This window comes from Diabrotica virgifera, chromosome 8, assembly GCF_917563875.1.
Source record: "Diabrotica virgifera virgifera chromosome 8, PGI_DIABVI_V3a".
NCBI classification, from domain to species: Eukaryota; Metazoa; Arthropoda; class Insecta; order Coleoptera; family Chrysomelidae; genus Diabrotica; species Diabrotica virgifera.
The window spans coordinates 184,527,706-184,549,637 of record NC_065450.1 but is presented as its reverse complement, the minus strand read 5'-3'; the positions used below and the strand labels follow the sequence as shown (position 1 = coordinate 184,549,637).

The window sequence follows — 21,932 nt, the reverse complement described above, 5'->3', positions numbered from 1 at the left end:
ACAGTGAGTAAAGATGGCTCGACTTTTCCATTGACAAATAATTTTCTCCAGAATTTTCTTACAAATAAAATAACCACCACTCATGATGCGCTCTTACAAAAACACAAAATGCTTATCTAATCACCAAAATATAAATTTTACCCACAAGACTCTCAATAGTATTATCTATAAAACTCAAAATACTTTTCACAATTTTTAATACGACTGCACGTGGCCAAATAGGTAGCACAACTGTACAAATAAGTTAAGTAGAGGGGGAGCAACTGCTGTGCCACCTAGGATAAATTATAATAATAAAAGTAATAACAGGCAGATATTCAGTCCGGTACGGAAGAAAAATGACGTAACTGCAAATTTTGTCAATTCCTGTCTATTAAAAATTCTATGTAAAGATGATACAAAAAGACCGAACTGTAAAAATATGCTGAGCCACTATAGGGTAGTTGCGTCGTTACTGAAATAAGCGCCTACCTTGTTTCAGATGAATAAAACGAGGCGATTAAATTAAGATACCTAATGAAATTCGAACCAATATCGATGAAAATAAAAGCCATCATTGTCAAAAAACAAACGCCATACCCCATACCCATGCTCCTTGACGATTACTCTTCATTTAATCCCTATTTTAAATATTTAAAAATCGTTTTTTTTTTGCACTTCTGAAGAATTTTGCATTTTGCGGTTGCGTCATTTTTCTTCTGGACCGGCGAATTTGTCCTCAAACAACTTCTTGGGCCTTTTCTATATATGCTTAGGGTTCTAAGTTTTATAGTGGGGTGAAAGGTCAAAAATAGATAATAGCATGGGAATGTTAAAATCGTAATAAATTGTATGAATAAAAAAATATTAAGATAGAAAAGTAAGCTTAACTTTTTGTTTTTATTGTATCCCTATTAGAGATGCATCAAGTCAAACTAGTTTGACTTTATTCAACAAACTTGACTTGACTTGAAAATCAAACTTTTTTTGTAAAAAAGTTTGACTTGACTTAATTTCGATATCTTTAGGTTTGACTTGAAATCAAATTTCTTCAAACAGTTTGAAGTTTGAATATCATATTGGCAACGTGTTTATTTCCAATTCTAATGAGAGCGTACGGATTTTATTGTGACTTATTTGGATAGGTCTGAATCTGTACTCTGCTACTCCGCAAATTAGTTTGTAGTTCATATTTAGACGTCTATATTTGGCTTGTTTATTACGTTCGTTTTGAAGTGTGTGGCTTTGGCAGATAATATCTGAATTTGGATATTTTTCAGAATAAGTACCAGAACAAAATGGGTCTGATGTTGAAGGTATTCCCACTGCAAAAATTAAGAGAAACAATCTGTAGTCGAAGCAGTATTAATTAAGAAAAATAAATATACTGATTTATTGGGTCTAGGACGTTTCATCGCCGCCGTTTCGATGCCGCCAGTTCGATGCCGATGCCGGCCGATTCATCGCCAGTCAGTTAATCGCTATATGATATATTTCCGAATTTTCGACAGTTACAATTATTAGTTATTTTTAGTATTAATTAAGAATTCTAGGAAATGCGAGATATGACGGCGATGAAATGGACTGGCGATGAACCGGCGGCATCGAAACGGCCGGCAATGAACCGGCGGCATCGAAACGTCCCATTCCGGATTTATTTGACGTTGTGGCAGGTGATATCAAAACAATGAAAATTGCAAAGTGCATACATACTTCTATTATGTAAAAATAAAGAACAACGTTATAAAATCACAAACAGTGAACTAATTCTTTAAAAGGACGGCGTTATGCATAACTCGACCAAGCGCCATTTCTTAAAAATCGAGATAACAGCGGATTCTGGTGACACTTAGCTAAAACTATCTTTTGGCCAGAATAACATTTTTGTACCCCTTAGTGTACACATTAATTTTGAAGTTTCGGTCAAAAAATTATCAAATTTTTTTAAAGTGAAAATGTTGTGTTTATATATAATTAAATTGAAAAATACAAATAATCTATATAAAATCTCTATATTATATCTAACGTGCTATGTACTAAGAGTATAAGTCATAAATGGACCTTTCGGGTTTCTTCTATATTTTGAATTTTGAATGTTTATTATTCATTTCTGTACTAAGAGTATAAAGCAATAATCTGTTTTTCATGTATAAATATTGATTTTATTCCAACAATACAACTTTTAATTTCAAAAGTCTGCTTTGTATTAAGAGTACAAGTCAACTTATACTGTTAGTACCTTCCGCTTTCACTTACGCAGCTTGACTTATACTTTTAGTAACCACACCACATGTTATGAGATTCTGGGGCGTTTGTATTGAAAAAATGTAGATAATCCAAATTTGACCATAAAATTTCAAGGAATTAACATGCTTAAAAAGGGGTTGGTAGGAAAACAGCTTTTTGAGGTTCTTTGTTTCCTTCCTTATAACTTTCCTAAACTTTTTTTATAACTTTCGTTCTGTCGTTGAAGACGGTGCCGTTGTTTATTGTTATCGGTTATAAAAGTGGAAAATTATTAAAATAGCTAGACCCCATGTAAACCAAAAACTGTTCATTTAGTATCTTTTTAATTTAATTTTGTTATGCGTGCTTAAAATAGTTTGCTGTGAAAGTGTTCTATTCTACCTACATAATTTTTAAAAATGAGTAGAGGGAAACAAATACTAAAATTACTGAAACTAAAGGATGATTTATATAGCACTCAATGTATTATTAAATTTCTTATTTTAATTGGCAACTGACATATCTATCTCAACAATAAAGTATATCTACGAAATAAATTATTTTTCAAACTCTTTCAAACTAATTTGACAAACAGTTTGAATTTTCAAACCTGTACGATTGACCAGTTTGAATTGACTTGAATTATTTGTTAGAGGGATTGACTAAGTCAAACTCAAGTCAAGTTCAAACATTCAAGTCAAACTTGTGTAACTCTAATCCCTATGAGCATTCGAGAATCTAGTCTGAAGCGTTTTACATGTCTGCTCTAATGGGATCAAGGATAAGATTAACTATATAAATACTTTGGGTCGAAATGGGGCTAGAACAGACACATAAAGCTTCATGCATACGGCAGCTCATTTTTTTGTGCGGTGGCAGGTCGTGGAATCGTTAGGGGGGGTAAGAGGGTTTAAAGAAGACTAACTACCTTATCCAAATAAGCAAAGGATACTTACACAGACTTGAGGACTTTCCTACTATTTAAAGAAATTTGGACGCCGTTTTAAAAATCCTCAAATTCACATATCGAGTACTTACTGGACATATTCCATACTTTTGGGAACCAATTGGGAGACATTCATCTTAGATTCCTCGTTGGGTCAAACTGGGCTATTATTTACCATCCTATGGCTTCTATGCCATTTCTTTTCTTTACTCTAAAACTTATTTCATTTGTATTAGACATTTGGTTAATAATTCTCCAAAAAAAGGTTACAGAAATAAAAATATAATTCTCCAAAATTAATTCTCCAATAATTCTCCAAAAAAAGGTTACAGAAATAAAAATAGGTACATTTTATAATGTTTCTTTAAACCTTTAGACTTAAAATGACCATACCATCATAAAAAACTGGAAAAGCTTCTCAATACCATAGAATCGCACACTACTTTACCGGCATAACTACGACACAATACTTTTTACTTAATTTTCACATAAATATATCCAAGTAATGCTGTGAAATTTGGTACAAGTATTCCTTAATATTTTTATAGGACAATTTGCAAGTCCTTTTCTTCGTTTACCATAACGAGAAAAGTCATTTCCAAGCCGGCAAGTGTGATTTTCTGCGAGTCTGTTGAGTTCTACCGGAAAAATATGCTCAACCTTCAAACATACTTTTAGAACTAACTATTTTTACTTTGTCTCTTCTCACACTCTCGCGCGTCAAACCGATCATTCTTTCGGCTGAAGACAATTGAACAATTGGCGGAGAGAACTCAACGATCTTTCAAAATTCACACCAATAATACTATAAGATGCTTCGCGCTCAAAAGAAAGGGAAAAATACTGGGGACTTTTCAAGGAATTCTTCTAGAATAAGGAATGTTTTCATAAATAAACAGGAAATTTCCTAAGTTTTACAATGTTGTGAAATATTGAAATACTTCCAACAGGAACGGCTTAGGAAATTTTAATGATATATAAACTCGCAAAATAAATTAGAAAAATAAATATTTTTCTTGGGATAGGATATAAAATTAATGGATACTATTTACAAAACATTGTAGCAGAAATTTGTAATGCTACAAGTCAAGTTTGGAGCGCTGTAAAACCTAGATAAATAAATAGGATTAAACACCTTTACAGTGGAAACTGTTCACTGAAGAATCCTCTACAAAATTGCTAAAATGTTATTTTATTGTAAAATGAACTGAAAAAAAGTTATAACCTCCAAAAGGAAATTTGTTAAAAAAATTTTTACTTATTTTTGTTTATATCTTTTTTGTTGGTCACTTGACGATAAAAAAAGAGGAAAAGAAGCAAAATTGTAGAAAATTTAATTTGCTACATTTTATCTTTTATTAGGAAACTAATAAATTTTCCACAGGGTTGGTAGTTTACGAGATATAACGTGAAACCCCTTTGCACCCCGTTTCCAAAATGGCGGCCGGCGGACAAGGGTGACGACCCCAAAAACTTGAACTTAAGCTTCTACTGATCCCCCCTATACATTTAAAAAATAAAATTGACTCCTCTAACAAATGCAAGGTATGGCCTAAAAAATGTAACATTTGAATGAAATACACGTTCTATCGCCCTTTGAGGCACACAAATCTTTTGCAATGTTCTCCTTGTAATGGGCACCGCTTCCCCTCCGTAAGACAACACTGGCGAAACACACTGATTAACAGTTTTTCTTTTAAGACATATTGGTATGTCAGCGATTTGAAAATATGGTTCAGCTTGCCGAAGACTGCCCAAGTCCTAAGTCAGTCTTATCTTTTGTCTTTTCCTATGCGAATCTCATGACTTAGTTATTTATAAACCATATTTCTTCAATGACTACAAGATTTGTCATCATCTGGTATTTAAAAGTATACCACGTTTTTATTTGACCACGTTAGTATTTTTCGTCATTGTCTAAAATACAATCAACGTAAATTAATAAATCACATGTACTTACTTTTAGGCTCAAGAGGTTTCCGAAGCGAAACGATCAACGACAGCCAAATTGTTTATTACTGTTAAGCCCGTAGATGCCCATCCACCAGAAATTGTATTATCGTCTTTGGAAGGTTTCGTCAAAGAGAATTCTCCCATTGGGAAGAAGGTGTTAGATGGCGGTGGAAAACCGATATTGGTTAGCGTCCAAGACAAAGATTTCGTAAGTAGATGAAATATTTTAACTTTCATAAACACTTTGTTTACTTTTTGAGGTCTTTCCATTTTTTTAACCCAATTACCGTTTTAGGGGCCAGACGATCCCAAACCAAGCTATACTTTCGAACTAACGACACCTTATTTCGCCATCGACAAAGAAAACCATCTGGTAGTGAATGAAAATAACCTCGACAGAGATCCTCCGAATCCCGGAAAATTCAAGTTTCAAATAGTAGCCAGAGAAAAGCAAGGTATTGCTGCCAGCGCTCCTATGTCAGTGACAGTTCATCTGCTTGATGTCAACGATAATCCTCCAGTACTACCTATTATTCCTCCGGTTTCAGTACCGGCGGGAGATATAAGAAGAACGGTTACGATGATTCAAGCTACTGATAACGATGAAGGTAAATATCATCAAACAACTTTTATCGCCGAAAGTAAATATGGTTAAGCAATAAGCCTCATTTATTAATGTTACTAAAAATTTGTTTAACGACAATAATATTTAAAAATTATATATTCAGTGCTTAGCACAACAGATTTCCTTATTGTAGCGTTTATAAATCCAGGATTTAAAAATTTTATTGAAGAATGCAATGCTCAGTCACAACAGAAACCCTAGAAACAAACAATTCAAGCTCAAGTTTCAATTATTTAGTAATCAAAATTTTATTGTATAAATTAACAGTCAGTTACAATATTATAATGGGATGTTTTGACGCAAAGGTTGGGGAAGAAAAAGTAGAAGAATGTACAGAAGGATACAGTCAGGAAAACAGAAAAGAAAGGAGTGATGAGTTGATCTAATTTTTCCAAAACAATAATTTTGTTACAGATTACATTGTTACAGTTTGGTACAGAATACATTGTTTAAACTGAGATATACACGTGAAAGCCACTAGAAAATCATTAATAGAGAATTGTAAAAAATCAAATAGACTATTAATTAGACAATTTCTATTGACAATTTCCCACCTCTACTAGTCTCATCTCTTTTTATATTTCACAACGTATTATGTTCACTGATCACTGCATACAGTATACCAAGAATGTTTTAATTTTTTAGGAGAGAATGCTGCCATTAGATACTCAATATACCACGTCTCCAATAACGGTAACAACAAATTTATGATAAACCCCATAACTGGGCTTATAGAAACCGTTGGAAAATTAAACGCAGGCGAGCAGTACAGTCTGACTGTTCAAGCAACAGATTCTGGTGGACTATACAGTCAAGCTATAGTCGAAGTTACTATCAGTCCTGGTCCGAATACCCAAGCTCCAGTTTTTGAGCAATCTGTCTACGACATTGAAGTGAGTGAGGGAGCTACGATTAATTCCACTATTGCTACGCTTTTGGTAAGTAATACATTTAAATTAATTTTACGAATTAAAAGACAGATATCGAGCCCTGAATTTTATTTAATCTTGCCCAAGTATACTTTCGCTCCTAGAGCATCTTCAGGGGCATCTGAAATAAATAAAGAAAAAACGCCATTGTAAGGCCACAAAAAGTTGGAAAACTTCGACAAAAAATCGAAGATGATGTGTACAAAATGTTCAATAACGTTTTAGACTTACTTCGTCAAGAAAAGGAAGGTATCCTCGAATGTCATTAATTTATTATATGATTGGTGGCAACTTAAATTAACATATATCTAACAAATACACTATATGCTTCTACATTTTCTAGACAAACAGATAAATTTGAGTGCCGGTATACTTCTACATTTTTTGAAGATGGAGGTAGAATGAAGTATTCCTTATTTATCACTTGAACACTTCCGTTGAATAAGGAATACTTCATTGTACCTCCATCTTAAAAAAATGTAGAAGTATACCGGCACTCAAAGGACCCTGCAACACTCCTTATGGAAAAGTGGTCCCGGTAAAATTTAACGAAAGTTTGATCAATGATACTTTTCGATGTGTAGATTAAAAAAGTCCATGGGACCTGGGCCTGAAAAACTACTATTCTCGAGCTACCGCCTTCTGAAGTTATTGGATTCGAGTGCTTGGTTTACATTAAGTGCACTAATTAATGGTCAAGTGAACGAAGATATTTATTATTGGAAGAAGAGAGACTCATTTTCTTCATGCATACTTGCGTCTTGTATATGAATTCTTGGTCAAAAATAGATGTATTTTAGCCTTCAGGAAACCTCTGAAAAGTCCTCAAAAACTAAAGAAGTGCGATATAAAATGTTCTACTAGAGCGATATAAGAATTATCATGTTTTCATGAATGCTTTACAGTTATGCAATACCAGCAAAGCTGCAGTTCCGCCTTATCTATAGAATACTACTGAACAGTGGCGGATCTAGGGGGAATGGGGGAATTCCCCCCTAACACGGTCTAGAACTAAAGTTAACATTGTCGAAAGATAAAAAATACATTAGCTGACATAAAACTTCTTCCGCATATCAGATATAAGACAAGTAGAGGACATGGACTTGATCTCAATACGTAAAAAACAAAGCACCTGGTAGTCAGTAAACGCTAAATATTAATTACAATTGTCTATGGAAAAATCGGGTTTACGTCATCTTCGACTATCTGTACGTTAATATTTTGCTGATTTCGGTTAGATGCATCATATGTCGTGTTAACTAACGACCTATAAGGATACTTAACATTGGGTTGATGTCTTGCAAAGCCTAAAAACCATAACACACTGGTTATATGAGCACAAGTTCCCACAGATCTCGCACCACATTAATCCCGCTAATCCGTTCTTCTGCTGGCTCATCTTCATCAACCGTGTGGGAAATGAATATTTGGTGTCTTGTAGCTTGCCGAAACCTAGAAAATATTCGAACTCGGATTCCCGGTTCATCCATATTCTCATCAATTTGAAACTCTTCGTCATTGTCTCTAATTATTTTATCTTGTATTCAAGACGGTGCCAGTTTAATTTGATATATCTCAATCGTAAAGTATTATAGGTATTCAAGTCGAAAACAGGAAAGTTGGCAAAATTCTGATTGCAAATCATTCTACATTGACCATTTCTTTTAATCTAATTATCACTCTCAACTCTAGCTTGTACATGATTGGGAATTAATAACCTCTGTAATAATTGTTGAGCATCTTCAGCTGTAGCACCTTCCATTATACAATATTTTGTATTAAAAAGTTTATCATCACTGGCTCTAGAACCCTTGGTGGACCTCGGCCTGTTCAAGAATCAGCTTCCATTTCTTCCTATCTTTTGCCTTGGTTTTCCATTTTCGTACTCTTAACACCTGTAACTCGTCCTCCACCTGGCCCTTAAATCGTACTCTGGGCCTACGTCTTTTCCTCACACCATCCGGTCTTTGGTTATAAATGTGTTTTGTCGGCTCCATCTCGTTCATTCTCGTTAAATGAAGAACAACTGTTTCTTTAATTTTGGAGCATGTTACGGGTAGAATTACACCCCACCCCCCCTAGATCCACCACTGTTGAGTAGTTTTTTAATGATAAGGCGGAGCTACAGCTTTTCTGGTATTGCGTAACTGTGAAGCATTCATGAAAACATGATAAATCTTACATCGCTCTAGTAGCACATTTTATATCGCACTATCTACTTTATTTTTCGAGGACTTTTCGGAGGTTTTCTGAAGACTAAAACACGATGCATTTATTTTTGACCACGAATTCATATACAACACGCAAGTATGCATGAAGAAAATAATTATTTCTTCTTCCAATAATAAATATTTTCGTTCACTTGACCGTGAATTAGTGCACTTAACGTAAACCGAGCACTAGAATCCAACAACTTCAGAAGTTTGTAGCTCGAGAATAGTAGTTATTCAGACCCAGGTCCCATCTACTTTTTTAATCTACACATCGAGAAGTATCATTGACCAAACTTTCGTTAAATTTGACCGGGACCACTTTTCCATAAGGAGTGTTGCGGGGTCCTTTATTTGTTTGTCCTTTGTGTAGTGTATTTGTTAGATATATGTTAATTTAAGTTGCCACCAAATATAATAAATTAATGACATTAGAGGATACCTTCCTTTTCTTGACGAAGTAAGTCTAAAAGGTTATTAAACTTTTTATACACATCATCTTCGATTTTTTGTCGAAGTTTTCCAACTCTTTCTCGTTTTACAATGGTGTTTTTTCTTTACTTATTTCAGATACCTCTGAAGATGCTCTAGGAGCGAAAGTATACTAGGGCAAGATAAAATAAAATTCAGTGCTCGATATCTCCCTTTTAATTCGTAAAATTCATATATTCGAGCATTCAACCACTTCCTATTTTACATTTATATTAGTTTCGCTTTTCTAGTAGTATATAACTAGACATCTTCTAGCTGTAGTAAATATGCTTATAATGGGTTTCACACTATTCAATCTCCGAAGGTTGCTGAGCGAAAAGCTTACTTGAATTTTATTAGAATTAACATTGGTCTTCTATTTGGTCATGCACCTCTGCATTTTACTAGAATTTACGCTCCTGCATTTTCTAGGGCTCTTTTCGGCAATATTTTGGTCTTCATTATATTACTATATGACCAGCCTATCGAAGTCTCCGAAATTTAAGAAATTCTGAGATCGCTGTCTCTTTGAACCGTTGGTAGAGATTATGGTTGTCCATACTACTGGATCTCCATACTCCGCTTTAGGCGATAGTTCCAAGTTCCAAATGTCTACCTTAGAACTTTTTTTTGAGACTTCCAGCTTTCTTTATGCGCTTTCTATCATCGCCTATGTTTTTCATCCATAACATACTATTATTCTGATAATAATTTTGTAGAGACTGATTTTTGATCGAAATACATAATACATCATAGAACGAAACGCATAAGTGAGTGAAAAATAAACTTTAATTTCCTTTACTTTCTTACTATTCTCCTTCGAATTTCTGGTTCTTCTGTTTCATCCTGCTTATAAATGTTATATTATCTTGATCACTCTAAAAAATAGAAAAATGTTTTATATTTGTTTCATTACTAATTTTTAGGCTGTGGACCCGGAAGGCGATCCAGTGACATACTCCATAGTTTCTGGAAACGATTTAAGACAGTTTGCTATAGGTGCTAAAAGTGGTGTTATAACAATTATAAGACAGTTAGACCGAGAAGATTTAAACAGATATCAACTGGTAAGTAGCAAATTCGCCAAGCTTTCGAAACTAAAAAGCGGCCACTCTATACCATCGACCAAGAACGCACAGTAAATGTATTATTTTGCTCTATATATTGCAATTACATAATATACACTTGAGAGCAAAATAATCGACTCACTTGCTGAATTGTACACATTAGAAATCTCGAATTTCCTAAACCTGTTGTCCGATTCGAGTGATTTTTTTAGTATGTTACAGCCTTATTATTTAAGAAAATCGATGTAATATTATTATTGCTAGACAGGTAAAGGTCATTTTATACCGGGTGTAACAATCATAGGGTGTTTTTTTCTTAAACGTACCTAACTTTTTTATTATCCAACATAAGCAAATGAGTCAAAAAATAAAATGTTAATAAAGCCTAAGCCTACAATTGAATTTTAATTTAAATATTTTTTATATGCTAGAATACTCCACAGGGTGTTCCGAACTTTAAGAAAAAACACAGTATGATTGTTACACCCGGTATAAAATGACCTTTACCTCTATAGCAACAATAATATTACATCGATTTTCTTAAATAATAAGGCTATAACATACTAAAAAAATCACTCAAATCGGACAACAGGTTTAGGAAATTCCACGTGTACAATTATTCAGCAAGTGAGTCCATTATTTTGCTCTTAAGTGTATATTAACATCTTGGCTGCGTTTAGAGATATATACGTACATTGAGTACGTTACGCGACATATTCGTGGGCTTACAACCAAAACGCACTAAGTCAAAAATAGGCGAAAATGGTTTTATTGCTTTAAGTCATATAGTTCTTCATGCTCTTTTATACAGTAAAACTCACTAAGTCAGAATTGTTTATTTTCATTGGTAAATTTCCATTAATAAATAGCATTAAGTCGGTTTTGTTACTATTTGTACAACCAAATAGCATTAAGAGGACTTAATTATTTTTCACATTTCATTTGACTTAGTGCCTTTTGGTTGTAACCGCACGATATTATGTCCCGTAGTGAACCTTTGTCATAGTGCATTAAGACAGAGTTGACGCAGCCAACCGTTATTGTAATACGAGGTCAATTTGTCTCGTAATACAGCCAAGGTGTAGATACTTTAGATTAGAGTGAGTTTTAGCAATAATGTGTCAGTAAGACTGACTTCTTCTTAATATCACATAACAAATTTGGTTCGTAGGGAGATCCTCGGCAATACCGATTAATTGTACATATTTTTCAGTTATACATTTAAAAAATATATATTTAAGAAAATTTTGACCATTATCTTGGATGGTTCGTGTAGATCGGATGTAGAAAAATAAAATACCCAAGAAACAAACTAGACAGAGACCAATATGAAGAAGATCATAGGAGAGACCCAGAGAGACCCAGGATTTACACATGGAGCGGTGCTTAATGATTAGGTCGCCCGACCCTCTTAACGCCACCCAAGTAGCTTTGTCTATCAAACTATTAACTATTCGTTACTATAAAACTTAATAGAATCTAAAATAAAAAATAGAAGTATACAAGAGTGAATAAAGACGGCTTGGTTAAAACTTTCAAAGATATGTATGGGTTTATATCGATCCAAGAAGGTAGCGGATAGGTACTTCTCTATGATCCCGATAAACGACAGATATTCTTCAGGGATTTAGCGCTTCTGCCTACGCTAGCTTCTTTGCCTCTAGCTCTCTCGCAAAAGAATTTTTCCTCTACTGCTTGCCATGAGGAAACATGGCCCTAACTTAATATTATCTCAACACCCCAACTTCCCTATGTTCCTCCCACCACCTACCAACCCGCTCAGGCCAGCGAGGTTATTGGCCGATTTCTTCTCATGAGTTTACAGATTAAAGGAGTAAGGCCCTCAATATCCGACAATTCGAAAAATCCCAGTTATTATGATAGCAACTAAAAAGGACGAAGAACAGCTGCTAAAAATCATTGGACGAAATTAGACTACCAAATAAAATATTGCAAGTGAAATCAGTAACTCAAAAGTTCAATATATAATGGTCATTGGAGACTTCAATGCGAAAATTGGAGTAGAAGCAGACGAATAGAAATTAGTCGTGGGTTACCACGGACACTAAGTACAATGAATGAAAGGGGAGCACGTCTAGTACAGTTCACATTAGAACTTACCCTTTATGTAATGAATACCTTATTCACAAATCTCAAAATAGAAAGTTGACAGATAGTGTCAGTGAGTGTGTTGAATGAGTTTTTAGTAGGTAGCGACCATCGTACTGCAAAAGGAAAAGTAGTAATAAATGCCAAGAGGGAAAGAGTCAACTTGGTAGCAATAGGAAGCTAAGCAAATAGACACGCTCCAGAGAGCCATTCTTTTTTTTTTTTTATTTAATAAAACTCCAACAGGAATCTTATGATTATTGCTATCTGATCATTACTATGATCAATAAGCAAGTTAGTTCTATATACAAAATATTATAAAAAACTTATCTAAGGTCATATTCAACAATATTCCTTAGGCTCTAATACATTACAGTACTACTAGCTAACGTGTACACTTTAGCCGCACTTTGCTCTGCTTTTTCACTTTCACGCACTTGAACTTATTGCACTAACTCGAACGGCTTCGTTCTCTTAAGTCTTCTTATCTAGTTGGCGTTGTCTAGGAGATTGATGGCCTCGACATTCACATGGTTGGAGAGCCTTTGTTCATGACTCTCGGCAAACTTACTTACTGTCTGGATAACCGTATCCATCTGGAGGTCTCGATGAAGATCACAGTTTCTGAAGTACCATGGAGCTTTGACGATGTTCCTTAATACTTTATTCTGATATCGTTGTATAATTTGGATGTTACTTTCTTTTGTACAGCCCCATAGCTGTATCCCATATGTCCATATCGGTTTAAGGACTTGCTTATACAATAACAATTTGTTATAAGTAGACAGAGTGGATTTTTTCCCATCGACCAGTACATCTTTCTGAACTTGATTTCTAATTCTTCCTTTTTTTTTCTTAATATGCGCTTTCCAACGTAGCTTGGAATCTAATGTCATACCCAAATATTTTGCCGTATTTGCATAAGGTATTTGGTTTCTATTTATACTAACTGGGATATGTTGTTCTCTTTTGTTAGTAAAATTGACATGAACAGATTTTGTTTCATTTAATTTGATACGCCATCGCCTGGTCCAGATGTTAATTTGTTCAACAGAATTCTGTAGCATGGTTGCTGCTTCCTCGTGGTTTTGTCCGACTGCTAGAATGCATGTGTCGTCTGCAAATGTCGCAATTGTGTTAGGTTCTAATGATGGAATATCACTGGTATAGAGCAGGTATAGCACTGGCCCCAGGACACTTCCTTGTGGAACTCCAGCTTTAATTTCTCTTAATTCAGAATATGCTTCCTCATTTTTAACTCGAAAGTATCTGTCGGATATATATATGATTCTAATAGTTCAGAATATTGTTTTGGTAAGTAGCATCTCATTTTATGATACAATCCGTCATGCCACACTTTGTCAAAAGCCTGCGCTACATCGAGGAAAATTGCAGAACAGACTTTTCCTTCTTCTAAAGCTTTTTCTACTATATCTATTATTCTATGCACCTGATCTATCGTTGAGTGGTTTTCTCTAAACCCAAACTGATGATTAGGAATTAGATTTTTTTTCTCTATAATCGGTTTTAGTCTCTTCAAGAGTAGTTTTCATATAATTTAGACATGACAGGTAACAGTGAAATAGGCCTATATGAAGAAGCTTCTTGTGGAGGTTTTCCTGGTTTTAGTGTCATTATAATTTCTGCCACCTTCCATATCTTTGGTACGTACCTCAGCCTAAAGGAAGCATTTATAAGATTTGTTAATTTTATTATAGCTTTCCTTGGAAGTTGCTTTAACACTTCCCCAGTAATCAGATCAAATCCAGGAGCTTTCTTTGGATTTATATTTTCTTTTATTTCCAAATATACTTCTTTTAGAGTTACAGGGCTAATCTCCATTTCATCTTGATCAGGGAGCTCCCAGTTAATTATTTCTTGTTCTTATTCATTTGGTTGAAGAGTATTTTCTAGGTGATCAGCAAACCTGTTGACCTTTTGTATATTGCTTCTTGCCCAGCTACCATTAGTATTTCTAATTGGTGGATTCTGTAAGATTGGTCTTTTTAATCGTTTGGTAGCCTTCCACAATGAATAATCAGTAGCGCTATCATTTGATAGTTCACTTAGGTAGATGCTAACCAATTCGTTTTTAATTTTTTGAATTTCTCTTTTTAATTTTTGTGTGGCATTATTTAATCTAGTTTTATCAACTGGTGCTCTAGACTGATGCCACTTGCGTCTCAGTTTTCTTTTTTCGGTTATCATTTCCCAGAGAGCCATTCTGAATACATCAAGTATGTGAAGAACAGTTTTCTAAACCTAGAAAATACAGACTTAGAGGAAATAAATAACCATATGTAGTTTGGAGGCAAGCAGATTGGTAAAAAGAGTGCTTAGGTGGCAACAAAAATACAAACAAGAAGAGAGAGGAATCCAAAAAAAAACTTTATCGCAGCAAATATACGAGATTGAAAAGAGAAGAGGTGAATCCATAAAAGAAATAAAACGTTTTCGAGCGACATGAAGAAATGGAAAAAATAGATATAAAAACTAACTCTGACGTCTGTTATTGGGCATAAGAAGAAGCTGAAAGAAGTAGTAGCCTATGTTCTACACAAGAAAATACAAACAACTTGAAAATGTATACAGAAACGTTTTAACTAGTAAAAAGTAATTTTTCTAGTCCTTTTCATTGTACACAATTTTTTAGATTTTTTTATTTTTGTCATTTTAATATTCTAGGTTATAAAAGCTGAGGATGCTGGAAAATTAGCAAGCACCGTACGCGTTAACATTAAGGTAACAGATATCAACGACAAAAATCCGGAATTTGTAGGAGATCCTTACCATTTTAAAGTCAAAGAAGGTCTAAATAAAACAACTGTCGGTTTTGTGAAAGCTACTGATGCAGATGAAGGTGTCAACGCTAAAGTCACCTATTTCATTCCCTCAGATTTGCCCTTCGACATAGACAATGACAGTGGAGAGATCACTACCAACACACCTTTGGATTATGAAAAACAAAAGGTCAGTAGAAGTTTTAATAAAATTTATTGAAATCTCTATAGTTTATCAATTATAAAGAGAATAATATAAATGATGAAAGGGTTGCCAATGCGAGTCCATTATACAATTGGATATGGTAATTGAGTCAATACTCGCAATCTTTAGTTTGTATTTTTATTAGTTGTTACATAATCGTGGGGCAACCGGTTTCGAGTCTTACAATATATGACTCATCATCAGGCCCTGTACAAAAAAGTCTTCTCAATACAAACTACAAGCTAAAAAACACAAAACGAGAGACATGTACACATATATATAAAACATAAAAACAACTTTGTCTTGGTTTTAATCACACACCATGAAGCCAAGCAACTGTGTAGTATTGAACTCAACCTTCCATAGTATGTAAAGATGAGACGTATTGTCATTGGGAGCGACCAATCTGATGAAAATTGCTTGGTATATAATTTTAATATATATTGTTAAGATATGTAAAATTTGAATTAATATGGTTTCGATCTTAATATTTTAGAAAAGTTAAAAACATAATAAAACTATACCAAAATTCATTTCGAAGAAATGAAAGTCAATTATCTTTGGATGGCCGTAGGTAAACAAAATTTAAATAGGGATTAAGTATTTTCTTTGTACAGTTAGTATGATAAGGAAGTGGTTATGTGTTTGGACAATGAGAGCGGGTTAGGGAACAATTGTATTTAGAAATTTAAATGAATGTAATCTCCTTAAAAACCGATTGGCATGTAATTAGTTTTAGGAAATTTCTAATGGTAGGAAAAGTTGGTGTTGAATCTGACATTGACAATTTTGAATTTAATTCTTTGGAATCGTTGTCAGTGGACTTTCATAATTTTTTACATAATTTAATTTTACGGTAGAATAATTTTTTCAACGTTACTGTTTAGTGCTGGCCTTTAAACGAATGTGATTCTAGACGATAGTTGTTAAATGATCGTCAAGTCGAATAGTGGTGATCTCTGAGAGTCTCCTGAAGTAGTAAGGCAGATAAATGAATAGCTGTGAGTTTGTTGAAATAAGTGTCCTGACGGAGGCTCATCACGTAAAGCATTGTAAGTTATATTGTTCTACTTATATTCCAAGAGTCACCGTTGCATGCCGGAACGAGAAATAGATTCAGTTTATTGAGAGGAGAAAAGGCTAGCATTGTTTTTTGAAAGATACGTGCATCTGTAGGGGGTCATTGATGACAATAGGCTTGCAATAGTTTGTTGCGAGATTGCTGACTACATAGGGGGCTGCTAAGAGTAAATTGTAGGCGACCAGAGACAAGAATTTGGACAACTCATCATCCGAGAGACAGTTTTATTTTTTTTTTTTGTAGAATTATTCATAACGCAAATTTCAATAAGTACTTTAGATAGTGGTAGGAGTATTTCAATAATCAGAATAGGAGATATTATTTTTAGAGGATATTTTGAGGGTGAATTTATTTCAATAGATGTTTTTGTACCATATATGTGTTTTATTCCGTTAGTCTTTGACCTTATTTATCATATGTAAAGCAAAGGAGATATTGAAGCACGAGAATATAAAACCCTGAGATTAGAGCATTAAATAGTGTGATTAAATCATAAGTGCATCATTAAAATTAAATTTAATTAATTAATTAATTATCTAATCAATTGCTTTGAGCACACCGATCTTTGAATATCACATTAACTGGAGCCCAGAACGTGGTGGCTTAAAAAATATCGCAGCTTTGCATTTGATGGTAGGGAAAGAGATAAGGAATAACTACAGGTGATCCAGAGATAATTTGACAATTTTTCCAGGTGTAAAAATATTTTTGATTTATGGATTGATCGTAGGTAGTTGATATTTACTGCTATTGAATTATTTAATATTTTTACCAATCGTACATTTGATATTTATTTTGAAATTTACTGATTGCATATTTGATATTTGTGGCGAAAATTTATTAAATTTGGGAAGAAATATTTGTCGTGTTCTGCAACTTATAGAGTGTTGTAAAATTTCACATTTTGGCGGGGACAAAGAAAACAGTAACAAAAAGAAACAACATGTCGACCACAAGGAGGCAAAGCAAAATGCAAGAAAGCAGAGAGAATAACAGAGAAGAGGAAAAAATTGTTGAAGAAGGATTGGGTAATGAAGGAGATACAACGATTATGGAGAGAAAAGAACAGGAATTAACAGGAATAGAGAAACTATTGCAACTGATGCAACTCCAATCACAACAAATGGATAGAAATCAACAGGAAACAAAAAGGACAATGCAAGAAAATCAACAGGAATCAAAACGAGCCATGGAAGAAACACAACAAAAAATAGAGAAAAATCAACAGGAAGCAAAACGAGCCATGGAAATAACACAACAAAAAATGGAAGAAACACAAAGAGAAATATCACAGAGAATAGGGAAGAGAATGATGGCAAATTGGAAAAGCGTTTGGAAAAATATGAAAATGAAGTGAAAGCCTGTTTAGAAAAAGTTAGAGAAGAAACAGAAAGGAAACTGAAGATGCAACGAGAAGAAATAGAAACTAAAATGAAGGATATTAAGACTGTGCAGAAGATGGAATTAGAACAGTTAGAAAGCAAATTTGAAAATGCAATACAAGAAGACAGGCGAGAAATAGAAGAAAAATTTAAGCAAAACGAAAAACAAATTGCAGAACTCAAGAATCAACAGAATTGTGGAGAAAGAAGGGAAATGATTATCCTTGGTACAAGCGACGCGAAAATACAATTTGGAGGGGATATTAGAAAAACACACCCAGTACCATTTGTTAAAAATTTGAAAACCAAATTGCAACATATTAGATATTTTGACGACTGCAAAGAAACAATTAGAAACCATCTGAAAGAAGGAGCAGCGTTATGGTATGAAAGTAAAGAAGATGAGTTTGAAAATTGGACAGATTTCGAAAATAAATTTCTCAACTATTTCTGGGGGAAAGTTAAACAGAGGGAAATCAACCAAGAGCTACAGAATGGAAGATATCACGAGAAAATGGGAATATCGGAAGAAAGATATAGTGTAGGAAACAAAGGTTGAACCTTGCAAAATGGACACAAGTCCGGTTTTATTTTTTTTCTGGTATATCAAGGGGTGCTTATTATAAGACTAACTTTTTCTGAAAAAATTTCGCCCCGGAACCTCCCTTTTCACCCCTTTCAAGGGGGTAATTTGTGGTTTTTGCGGAACGTAGCCCTTCCTGTAACTTTTACAAAAAATTTCTTTTATAGAAATATGAAGAGGACTATATTTTCTACGATTTACTTCCGACACCATCTCTCTATCATCCACCGTTTAGCGGGGGTGGCGCCCTAAAGTTGACAAGTTTTTAAAAAAGATGTTTTTAGAAAACATATATTTTTCCCTAACTGTAACGGAAATTAAGAAGAAATCCTGCGGCAATTATTCACAAATAATTGACTGATTTTTTGGTATAGGTTTCACTTAACGGTAATTGCCCTTTTTTTAATTACAGGGTGTTACATTTTAAAAAACCTCTTTTTATACCATCTGAACCGTTTATGCTAGAGTAAAAAGACTTTCAGCGATTACCCATGTACTGGTGCTATTTACAAATTTGTATAATGCACCCCCATTTTTTCCCCGGAACCACCCAAAAAAGAAGAAGAATTAATAAATAAATTGATTTTCTTGGAATCCTTCACACACAATGCCCTTTATTAATATGCTTCATATATCACTTTGTGAACGTTATTACTACCCATGCATGGACATCAAAAGCAATTTCCTAGTGCAACCCCTGTAGCAAAAAAAAATAAATAAAATGGGGGGTTGAAAATTTTTTTTTGTTTTTTGCTTTTTGATCCCTATGGGCATATGCTTCATCAATAGTGCTTTTCAAAAATATATATGGTTATTGCAACATCTCTGCGAAAACCACCCCTATCCTTGAAAATATACTGCAGAAACTACCCCTATCCCTTGGCGAGCATGTTTTTACGATTTTCTCATTACCTATGTATTCTTTTTAAACAAAACTTATACAAGGTTAAAGACCACTATTTACTCTAAAAATTATGTCCTATTCATTTTTTCGTATAAGCAACCGTTACGGCACAGTGGCGCCGTAAACCTCATATATGCTTTGGCGGGCTCCAGTTTTTGTTTTTTTTTTCGTCATCTGTTCGTTTTATTGATAAAGTACTTATGCAAAATAAAACAACACAGTGTAACCTACAAATTATGACTTACGCACATTTTACATTCTTTGCTCCCCAAAGCCACAGTGGTGGCCCAAAATAAATTTTTGCATATTCTCGCCACCTACATGCATTTTATTGCATTAATGCTACCTTAACAGCACAATATTTACCCTTAGGTGGTCGCTACGCAGTGGCGGATCCAGGGAGGGGTGATGGGGGTGATCACCTCCCCCCCTCTCAAACCAAGTGATATTATATTCAAAGATTATAAAAATATTCATTTATTTTTATAGAAATTTAACCAATTGGCACCCCCCTCTTAACGATGCTGGATCCGCCACTGTCGCTAAAGCATAAAAAGTCATTCTTATAAAAATAATATTAATATAATATAAGTATCTCTATAAAAATAAATGAATATTTCTATAATCTTCAAATATAATATCACTTGGTTTGAGAGGGGTGGGAGTGATCGCCCCCATCACCCCTCCCTGGATCCGCCACTGCTTAGCGACCACTTAGGGGTGAATATTGTGCTATTAAGGTAGCATTAACGCAATAAAATGCGTGTAGGTGGCGAAAATATGAAAAAATTTATTTTGGGCCACCACTGTAGCTTTGGGGAGCAAAGAATGTAAAATGTGCATAGGTCATGATTTGTAGGTTACACTGTGTTGTTTTATTTTGCATAAGTACTTTATGAATAAAACAAACAGATGACGAAAAAATAAACAAAAACTGGGGCCCGTCAAAGCATATATGAGGTTTACGGCGCCACTGTGCCGTAACGGTTGCTTAAACGAAAAAAATGAATACGACCTAATTTTTAGAGTAAATAATGGTCTTTAACCTTGTATAAATTTTGTTTAAAAAAAAATGAATAGGTAATGAGAAAATCGTAAAAACATGCTGGATAAGGTATAGGGGTAGTTTCTGCAGTATATTTTCAAGGATAGGGGTGGTTTGCGCAGGGATGTTGCAATAACCATATATATTTTTGAAAAGCACTATTGATGAAGCATATGCCCATATGGATCAAAAAGCAAAAAACAAAAAAAAATGTTCAACCCCCCATTTTATTTATTGTTTTTGGCTACAGGGGTTGCACTAGGAAATCGCTTTTAGTGTCCATGCATGGGTAATAATAACTTGCACAAAATGATATATGAAGCATATTAATGAAGGGCATTGTGTGTGAAGGATTCCAAGAAAATCACTTTATTTATTAATTCTTCTTTTTTTTTGGGTGGTCCCGGGGAAAAAATGGGGGTGTATTATACAAATTTGTAAATAACACCAGTACATGGGTAATCGCTGAAAGTCTTTTTACTCTAGCATATACGGTTCAGATGGTATAAACAGGGGTTTTTTAAAATGTAACACCCTGTAATTAAAAAAAGGGCAATTACCGTTAAGTGAAACCTATACCAAAAAATCAATCATCTATTTGTGAATAATTTCCGCAGCATTTCTTTTTAATTTCCGTTACAGTTAGGGAAAAATATATTTTTTTTAAAAACATCTTTTTTAAAAACTTGTCAACTTTGGGGCGCCACCCTTGCTAAACGGTGGATGATAGAGAGATGCTGTTGAAAATAAATCGTAGAAAATATAGTTCTCTTCATATTTCTATAAAAGAAATTTTTTGTAAAAGGTACAGGAATGGCTACGTTCTGCAAAAACCATAAATTACCCCCTTTAAAGGGGTGAAAAGGGGGGTTCCGGGGCGAAATTTTTTCAGAAAAAGTTAGTCTTATAATAAGCACCCCTTGATATGCCAGAAAAAAAATAAAACCGGACTTGTGTCCATTTTGCAAGGTTCAACCTCTGTTTCCTATACTAATATGCGTTACAGATATATAACAATTCCAAATATCTAGACTACAAATACTCTACCGAACAACTGGTAGAAATGATAAGCAGACATTTCGAAGAAACGCTGGAGGACCACGTGATTTTGAGAAACTATCAAGATATTGATAGTTTGTGCCAATTCCTTCAAGTAAGGGAAGCAAAAAGAAGAGAAATGCGAAACAGAAGACAACATGAACAATATAATGGACCGGCAAGAAGGTATCAATCAAATTATGACCAGAGAAACCGACATGCCCAATCAACAAACGAAGATAGGCCGAGAGAATACCAAAATTACAATAGACAACAAAATTATGATAACAGGAATCACGCAAAAAATAGAACATATGAAAATCACAACAGAAACAGAGATGCACAAAATCCTCCGACTAGGAATACGAACGAACAAAGGGACGGTAGAAACAATCAGAA

General features: G+C 34.2%; 1 protein-coding gene across 1 annotated transcript in view; it reads left to right on the top strand.

Moving 5' to 3' along the window:
• Positions 1 to 21,932, top strand: part of LOC114332608 (cadherin-99C) — a 431,877-nt gene that overhangs the window by 281,229 nt on the left and 128,716 nt on the right. Inside the window, exons 10-14 of the mRNA XM_050657985.1 lie at positions 5,118 to 5,312; positions 5,400 to 5,712; positions 6,375 to 6,667; positions 10,266 to 10,406; positions 15,201 to 15,485. Coding sequence (XP_050513942.1) covers positions 5,118 to 5,312; positions 5,400 to 5,712; positions 6,375 to 6,667; positions 10,266 to 10,406; positions 15,201 to 15,485 — 1,227 coding nt within the window. The remainder of the gene's footprint in view (positions 1 to 5,117; positions 5,313 to 5,399; positions 5,713 to 6,374; positions 6,668 to 10,265; positions 10,407 to 15,200; positions 15,486 to 21,932) is intronic.